Genomic DNA, 9,590 nt, shown 5'->3' on the forward strand with positions numbered 1-9,590 from the left:
CTGAATTAGGAAAGGTCCCATGCATAACTTTAGCTGGACCTTAGTGGATAAATACCTTACAGATGTTCAGAGTTCCAGCGACATTCCTTTCCAAAACAGTTGATCGTAGTGTGGGATAATATGGGAATCCACCCCTTAGATATACAGTCCTAATAACCATTTGTAGAACAAATGTTTGAATATTTAATATGTGTCCAACAGAGGCTCACGGACTGGGAATTTGCTTTCCTTTATAAGTTTCAAAACTCATGTTGCGATGTCATGAAGGAAACAAAAACTGAAACAAAAGAACAGCGAAGGAAAGGTGGCTTCAGAAAGCAAACCTCTCTGAAGGGAAGAATCGAATGGATGTTTAGATTGTGTGGAGGGGAGGAGTGGGAGAGAGAGAGAGAGAGAGAGAGAGAAGGGGAGGAGAGGGGAGGGGAGACGCAAGGCAAGAAGAGAAAGAAGAGAAGAGAAGAGAAGAGAAGAGAAGAGAAGAGAAGAGAAGAGAAGAGAAGAGAAGAGAAGAGAATCAAGAGCAGTAGAGCAGAACATGCTAGTTAGCTCCAGAAAGCAAAAAGTCACCCAAGCTGGAACACAATGAGAAGAAAAGTAACAAGGACAAAAGGAACCAAGATTAAAAATCACTCCAAAATTGGCAGGTACTGGTAAGGAGTGTGGAAAGCATTCTAAGTGCCACAGGAAGAAATTGAAAGATTTTAAAACAAAACCAAAACCTAAACCCAAAATGTCTCAGATGAGTTATGTTCAAAACTGCTCTTACATACATTTGTGAAGAATGACGGAGAGATGGAACCACTGGAATTGTCTAGGCATAAGACAGAAGGATTGCAGCAAGGGAAAGAGGGAACATTAGAAGATAGCAGTAGGTTTGGGAGATATGGCTACCTGAGGCTTTTCTCTTCTAATTGATTGTGGGAAGAAAGAGACAGGATTAAAACCTCAGGATTTTTCTCTCCAGCCACTGGGAATCTCAAAGCACTGTTTAGAGAGGCAGAAGAGATGAGTAGAAGGCTGTTTTAGTCATAAGATGTGTTTGGGGATCATCCCCCTTCCTTTCTGCAGGGTCTGGAACGACTACTCCACACATCAGTCAGGATATTATACATAGACGCTGGACACCTGACCTGGAGGACAGTCAAGTAAATGACACTCACTGGTGGTATTTAAGGGGAGAGGAATGGGGTGAGTTAACCAAAATCATACCAAGGACAGGGAGAGGAAGAAAACTGAACAAAGGTAGGCTCAGAGAGAGTCCTGGAAAGTTCTCCTGAGGTTGGGGATAATAAAAGGGGACCAACAGAGAAGTTGAGAGCACCTGGTGATTTATAAGGAGGAACAAAAGCATTACGGCAAGAAAATCCCCGAGTGCAAAAGGCTTCTAGGAGCTTACTGAGAAGAGGATACTAGATTTGAATGAATAGACAACTGTGGTTTTGAAAAATGTTAAAAGAGTAGATGGACACCTATCAAAGTAAATATTATTTAGGGTTACACAGGCCTAAACCATATTAGAAAACAATGAATTATGGAAATAGAAATTGCTCTCATCCCTTACCTTTTGTCTGTGTCTTTACAATAACTACAGAAATCTAGAGACCCTAGTTACTGAGGCATCAACTCAGCTTTGCTCTAATGCTAAGGTAAAAATCATGTTCACTCGGAGCACCAGGGGACCCCTCCCAGGCTCTGAAGATTCTGTCTAGACCAGTGGTTCTAAGCCTTGCTAGGGCTGCAACACTTTAATACAGTTCCTCATGTTGTGGTGACCCCACCCCAACCATAAAACTCTTTTCGTTGCTACTTCATAGCTGCCATTTTGCTAATTTTATGAACCATAATGTAAATATTTGATGAGGAAGACATATGATATGTGGTCCCTGTGAAAGGGTTGGGGAAGTTGTGACTCCCAGGTTTAGAAAACCTGCTCTATACATCCTATACAATCAGGTAGTCTGGCTTTCTGTTATACTCCCTAGTGTCTCCTTTTAATAAGAACTATACATGTGCTAGCTGTTGATTTAAGTCAATCAACCGCAAGAGAGAAAACTTGATATTATACCTGTTAGAAAATGCAATTTCTATGAGAATATTGTTCTAGGATTTTATGATTATTATTTACAGTTAAGATCTCATACAGATTTTTAAACTAAAATGCCCATCATTCTGGTGCCATAATAACTGTGTATAATAGGAAACTGAAAGACCTCTTTGCGCTGAAACTGCTGTCAGAAACATTGTACTCTGAGAACACAATAGTTTATTGAGATCTTTATAGCACTAATGAGGTAACCAAGAAGTCAAATTGAAGTCAGGAAATAAAGCTACACTCATGAGTATCAGCAAAGAAATAATAGTTATAGTGGACATCAGAGGTTTAAAAGGAACAAAACATAAGCAAGGTGTTATCAACAAGAGTGCCGATGGGTAAATAATTATCTTCCCACTTTTTTTTACTGAATCTGTTTCACACTACTAAATATCTACAGCTGGGGCCTTACTCAGCAACATGTTATTTTCCTTAGAGATTTAAGGGCAGGAGAATCTTATATCCCTTTTGCTTTCCTTTGAAGAATGATAGAACATCTAGATAGCTACTCGTCTGAGTTTACTTAATTCAAGTCAGAACCTCAGCAATGACCACTCAAAGCTACTCAGACTTGGATTGCCTTAGACTGGAACGTCCCATGCTAATAGCATTTGAATAAGTGTTGGACTTGACTGTGCACTGTCATAGTAGAAGGGACTGGATGTGTTTTAGTTCACTTTTTTATTCAAAATGCCTGAAACGTGATGTGAATAATCCGAGTGGGTCAGAAGATACAGTGTAGCTTTGCAAGCCCCTCCCTTTGAAGTGAGTGGTTGATCCACGCCAGAAATGCTTTTCTGAAGAGAAGGGGTTCCAGAATTCACTCAGCTATTCTGTACACATATTCCCCTTTTGAAGTGATTTTTTAAAATACTTTTGAGTCTTTTCTTTTTGTTTGTTTGTTTTTAATCAAATAATAAAACAGCTTAAAGCATGTATTTTTAATTGATGATTGAGAAAGGATTAGAATGGAATAAGCAACTTCAGAATGGAATAAGCATCTTCAGAATCTGATGAACCATAACCAGACCATAAATGTCCATCTTTATCCCTAGGCCCTTGAAATCCTGAGGCAATAGGATGACCTGATAGTCTCCATACACCAGCTGCTGGTAAGCTGTGTGTAACAGAGAAAGAACAACAGAAGCAAACTTCTAAGAAATAGAAAGCCTGCGCTTATTGTGGAGAAGCTGAACAAGTAGTCTTGGGATTCAGAACAATGTTCCCTGCTTTCTAAGACATGTAATGGTTCCCAGAAACAGACAGGAATACATAAAAATTCTACAATGCTGACATTATTCCTGCTCTACATTCTGGCTGCTCTGCAGGGATTCCAGTAAATACCTCCGTCTGATGAGGTTTTCACAAAGTGAAGTCATTGTTAGCATTACCCTGGGGTGGGGGGAGGGACAGGTAAAGCAGGATATCATTTAGGCAAAATACATGTTTGGCTTCATTTTACTAAAAATTTTACAGCATTGGCAGTTTTACAATCCATGCTCTAAATTAGAATGATCTGACTTTAAAATAGAAGAACAATTCCTAACTCAGTCACTTAATATTGGGTATCCAAATGGGACACCTTAAGGGTCTATTAAAACAGCATGTGTTCAATGTTTGAACAGTTGAGGAACACATACTAAAGCCAAAATGCAAATGCTCACTCTTCTCAGCAATGAAAATATTTCATGCATGAGTTTAACTTACAAAACGCACACATAATTAAGACTGTTAATTTTTATTTTTAAAATAAGTAGTTGTAAATTTGGAAGAACAATGACCAACATGGACCATACTAAATATAAAGTCACTTGAAGTCATAGTTCTTCAAGTAAAAACACTTAAAATGTGAAAAATAATTGTGGCTATTGGGTTTTTATTTTATTTTAGCAATAACTTTAGTTTCAACTAGATGAAATGATATGGGTTAAGAATGCAATTAATACATTTGTATACATTTTCCTATATTTTTAGAAAGCACAGGACATTCATTCTTTAAGGAGTTTGGTTGTTTTCCCTGCATGCTTATGACTCACATTTGTTTCCGGTCTGCCCTGTGCTGACTAAGACTGACCTGCAGGTGACCCTGGTGACCTCAAATCTTGCCTTTCTGTCATCCTATTGGGTGAAAAGTAGGAGGGAAATGAGATCTGACTCCCGGTACTAATACCCTATAATTAGTCTCCGTTATTTATCTTGGGTCTGCTCTACCGCTAAGAGGCCAGGCAAACCCTACTGCCAAGCAAGAATTGACTCCAAGTAAAGGTAACTAACCATCTGCCTAGGGCAGTGATGATGTAGAGTAGCTACTTGGGAAACCATCAAGGTTATTTTGGAATCACATTTTCTTTCTTTTATCCTTGATTGCTAAGCTTAAATACCTCTAGGTATCATTTCAGTATGAATGTCTAACTTAGACAGGCATTAGACAGACTTCAGATACTGTTGTGATTTAAAAAAAAACAAAAACAAAAACTTAACAATGCTTTGTCTTAAAGTATAGGTTTGATACTGTCAAATTATATGAGACATTGTTAATTCTAATATTTATAGTAAGCCTACTACTGCTATAGACAGGGCTAATTTCTCAGAAACATAGAACTGTAATACTCAGAATAGTCCAGTAATTACCTTCAAATCTTATCTCTACCTAAAACACATAATTCCTTTTATTATAGTGTAATTATATATTATATCATATCATATTATAGCATGTCTTTCAAAGCTAACTTAATTCATATTTTCAAAAATCATGTCTCCTTAGAAAGCAACAGCAACAAACACAAGCATATAGCAGTACATATCTGCTATAAAGTAAAACCTTAGCTTTCTACTGAAAAGGAGCTCTTATCATTTAATGTTAATGTATATAATGTTACATATGTTTATATGTGTTATATGTTATACAATGTTATATCTATAATAAAGTGTTAATATAAAAATAAAATAAATTTTAAAATGTTTTCTTTAATTATTGAAGAGGAGTCTGTGACTAAAGCAAAGAAATATTTTTCAGGTAATGATTTGAAAAGGTAACTAGAAAATAATGGATTTAACAAGGAATTCTATCCTCTCAAGGAAACATTTTGCTCAGGTTGTACAAACTTAATTACACGTGAAGTATTTGAAATTCAGTGATTATTTTAAAGAGGTGTTTCTGGAGCCAGTTTAGCAAACAGCCTTTCTAATCACCTGAGGCTCACATCAGGAAAGATAAATGGGGCTTGATATTCTTTCCTTTTCCCTCCCGCAGGGTGGGGTCATACAGGCGTTGATTCTGTGATACTTATAAAGCTTATTTTTCCATAACTCACGTTTACACAAGTGTATCAGAAACAATAGCTTCAATAAAATACAGTATTCCCACCACAAATACAATATATATTAACATATCAGAAGTTTGAAGTTTTGTGTGATTATGTAAGAACTATTAAAATTAAATGAGGAGATGACTTGGTTAGGAAAAGACTAGCCAGTGTGTTTAACTTGCTCAAAGATGTTTACATTGCCATGTCCACACTGCATTAAAGCAGCAAAATCAATTGCATCATGTATATTACTAAAAAAGTAAGTTTATACTGTAACAAACGCTGCCTCCCAGGAGTGCCACCAATGGGTGATATAAGGATTAAGGGCCACAGAATGTTTGACATGACTCAGTTTGAGTAACAAATGTAAGGCCTAGAAAGAGGAAATTACTTCCCAATTGTTACACTGTCATGGTAGAACCCGGGTTCAGACCCCTGTCTTCTACACTGCATGATTTTCAGCTCGTGGAGCCACGCCTTGTTCTATAGCGCAGAACACCAAGATCTTTACATTGTAGGTTCTAAACTTGCCAACTTTCTCTCCCTGGGACAGCACATCAGGCAGAACATCTATGAATGTTCTCTAGCTGTGTGCAGATCACAAATCCCTCATCTGTAAGCCCCTGTGATTTGCTGCCAAGCCCTAGCTGTACCTCCATAATCTCAGCATTTGGCAAAGCCCTTAATCCCAGTGGAATGGTATCAAATGAATAGATGATTATATCTTAGTGATACTTTCATAGTCAAAATTTAACTTTAAACTAATTTTTGCTTCAAGTTCAGTGTTTCTTCAATTTTGAGAAAAGAGATTTCCTGCACTGGCTAAATCTACACGTAAAATCCCCCCACCTCTCCTAAGGAAACATTATATGCAATCACTTCTAACTTGTTAACCAAAGAGTCTTAATTTAATTTTCTAATTTATTTTTAGGTGCTCTTAATTTAACTTTTGAATTTATTTTTAGGCACAATGATGAGGAATTTTATCGTAGTTGTGAATATTCTGGCATTAACTCTGCCCTTTTTGGTGAGTCAATTTCATTTAAATTTTATTGGTAGGTAGGATGTTAAATAAATTTTATTTAAGAATTCTAGTTATATGAATATCAAAATATAGGTAGTTAAAGGAGCACAGAAGCTGGTTACTAGTTTGTTTACTTGTATTATAAGAATAAATAATCTAGATATTCATTTAGTTAGCATAGTACATACTTTATCGTGCAGAGAAAGCAATTCAAATTCCTATACTCTAGAAATTTATTTTTAAGTTAGAAAATACAAACTGGTCTGGCCTCAATGAGAGAAGATGCACCTAACCCTGGAGAGACTTGAGGCCCCAGGGAGTAGGGAGACCTGGCAGGGGTGGGGCATCCTCTGGAGACAGTAGGGAGGAGGAATGGGATGAGGATGGGAGGGTGGACCAGGAGGCATGCAATGACTAGACTGTAAAAAAAATAAAAGTACTAATAAGAAAAGAAGAAAGGAAATACTGTAAATACAATTCATAAACATTAAGCATAGGAATCCTAGTCTAAGATCAGATATCCTTCTGATGAAATTTCTATTACTCCTATGCTCCAGTTTCCTTAGGCATTAAATATATAAAGACTTCAAATAGTTATTTAAGTGCTTCTCATGATTTCTTTTTCTCTAACCCCTTAGGCTGCAGAGATACAAAACCCAGATTCAAATGTAAGTTGGTATCGTCTCTGTTAGAGACTTGAACTCCAAACACAATATTTGGAAAATATCAATCATATCAAAAGGCCTCTTGTCAAAGCTAAAAAAATATTTAAGCATTCCAACAAGTTTAAGAGACCTGTAGGCTTTTTCAGTCCTTAAATCCCTGTGTTCTGTGACACTCTTCATCCTGTGTGGGCCAGCCAACTCCTTCCCAGGTATCCGTGTCCATAGATAGTCCTATGTCCATAATTAGTTCCAGAATTATATTTTATGTCTAAAAGTTAAACATGTGAAAGACTCTGCCTCTTCTAAGTTGGTATTCATTGTCCTTTAGGCTATGTGTACAATTTGTTTTCACGCTCATTCTGAAATTCCAGGAACTTCCTCTCTCAACAGCAAAATAAAATATAAATTTAAAAGAGAAGTTAATCTAGAGAGTACTGCGTTCTCTCTTGTCACTGAGATTATAAAATTTTGGAGTGCTGAGCAATTGTTTAGTTTTTAAATGTAAACAGGTGTCTATTAGACAATTCTTTAGAGTAAATTCTTAGGGTTAAAATTACCTTTAAAAATTACAATGAGTTTTATGTTTAGTTACTTACATTTACTTCCTGACATTATATTTTATTGTAGTCAACTGCATGTTAAGAACTTCGGTTTTCTCTTTGAGTAATAGAAAGTAATTTTAAGTCATAAAATGAATCCCTCCCTACTCTATGAGCCTACTTTATAACAAACTTTCCTTCTTATTTTATTAAGAATTTTAATTAGCCGGGAGTGGTGGCACACGCCTTTAATCCCAGTACTTGGGAGGCAGAGGCAAGTGAATTTCTGAGTTCGAGGCCAGCCTGGTCTACAGAGTGAGTTCCAGGATAGCCAGGGCTACACAGAGAAACCCTGTCTCAAAAAAAAAAAAAAAAAGAATTTTAATTAGTAAATATCAATTATACATAATAATGTAGATCATGATGGCATTGATATATCCATATGAGTTTGTGCACATCGTGTGTGTTTGTGTATAACAGGGTAAAATTCTCTATTGGACTTTGCTAGGTGTTGTAATTAAATATGTAATGTCCAGTAATTACTTTCCATATACGCCACATTTCCATATGGTGAAACACACTTTACATTATTAGTGACCTAATTTCTTCAAAACAAGCAAATATTGGTTCTATGTTGTTCCAAGTAATGTTCCACAAGATGAAAATCATAGATGAAATGTGTATATCCAAATGTGATCAAATAATGATGCAGGATTCCGTACTTTTAATACTCCATTTGCTCAACACAAAACACTACATTATTTCAAAGGCTGCTGAAGTTGTTTTGTATCTTGACCAACAATCAGAACCTTTCTGTATAACCTTCTCTTTCTGCAGTGCCGTGAGAAGAATGACGTAGTGTATGATGAGCAAAGAGTCCTGTACACACCAGTCCGCTCCATCCTGAAGCTCAATCCTTATGAACCTAATTACTACCACTACAGGTCATCTATGCTTGTTAGCCCATACATGTACTACCCACTTGTTAGACTACTTCTGCTTAGGTCTCCAGTCCCAATCTCCAAATGGCAGCCAATGCCAAATTTCCCCCAGCCTGCTGGAGTCCCTCATGTCATTCCAAGCCCATCCTTTCTTGCCATGCCTACAACTGAAAATCAGGATAACACTGCCATTCCAACCATCGACCCCATTACTCCCATTGTATCCACACCAGTTCCTACAGTGGAGTCAATGGTAAATACTGTGGCCAATCCTGAAGCTTCCACAGTGTCTATCAATACCCCTGAGACTGCCACAGTCTCAGTGTCCTCAACTGCAGCGTAAAACGCGAAGGAAACATTGAAGAAGACAATAAAGGTAAGTAGGAAAAGTAAAATGAACAATCTGGGTGAGAAGCACGGACAGATTCACACAATCACAAATTCTAAACTCAAGCAAGTGATAACTCAGGGTAAGGAAACAGGAAAAACCAGTTATGCAGAATTGTAACTAGGGATAAATATAGCATTGGCAAATGAGATTTGTTTCAATAAGAAATGAAAATAGTCTGTTTTTACAAAATGAAGAAAATTTGAGTTTTTATCAAACATTTTCCTAAAGATTACGATTCTTCTTTAATCTATTAGTTTTATTTCATCTGTGCTTATACAAGCAGTGGAGTAAAATACTTGGTATATTGTCTTGTTTGGGTCTAAAATTACCAAAATGACATTTCTTCAATCAGGTTGTATACTGGAGTCACGTGTAGTAGTAGACCTATAATCATAGATGCAAGAGGGATTGAGGCAGGAAGATCATAAGTTCAAGACCAGCCAAGTCTACATGGAGAATAGGCCAACCTTAGAAACTAGAAAGACCTTGTTTCAAAATTAAAAATTGAAAAGAGGCGGAGAGTTGAGGATATAATTAAGTATAAAGTTGTTGCCTAACATGCATAAGGCCCTAGGTATAACAGAAAGAAAAGAAAGAAAGAAAGAAAGAAAGAAAGAAAGAAAGAAAGAA

The 9,590-nt window shown here is 36.7% G+C and overlaps 1 protein-coding gene across 2 annotated transcripts in view; it reads left to right on the top strand.

Moving 5' to 3' along the window:
- Positions 1-4,257: 4,257 nt before the first annotated feature.
- The window catches only part of Csn3 (casein kappa), a 6,408-nt gene continuing 1,075 nt past the window's right edge, over positions 4,258-9,590 (top strand). Inside the window, exons 1-3 of one of the 2 annotated variants that reach the window (XM_029545536.1) lie at positions 4,258-4,357; positions 6,366-6,427; positions 8,466-8,945. In XM_029545536.1, the coding sequence (XP_029401396.1) occupies positions 6,371-6,427; positions 8,466-8,912 (504 nt within the window). In that variant the 5' untranslated portion in view covers positions 4,258-4,357; positions 6,366-6,370 and the 3' untranslated portion in view covers positions 8,913-8,945. Of the gene's footprint in view, positions 4,358-6,365; positions 6,428-7,062; positions 7,093-8,465; positions 8,946-9,590 lie in introns of those variants that run through there. The other variant, XM_021211343.1, reaches the window with a different exon arrangement.

This window comes from Mus pahari, chromosome 13, assembly GCF_900095145.1.
Source record: "Mus pahari chromosome 13, PAHARI_EIJ_v1.1, whole genome shotgun sequence".
In the NCBI taxonomy this organism is placed as follows: domain Eukaryota; kingdom Metazoa; phylum Chordata; class Mammalia; order Rodentia; family Muridae; genus Mus; species Mus pahari.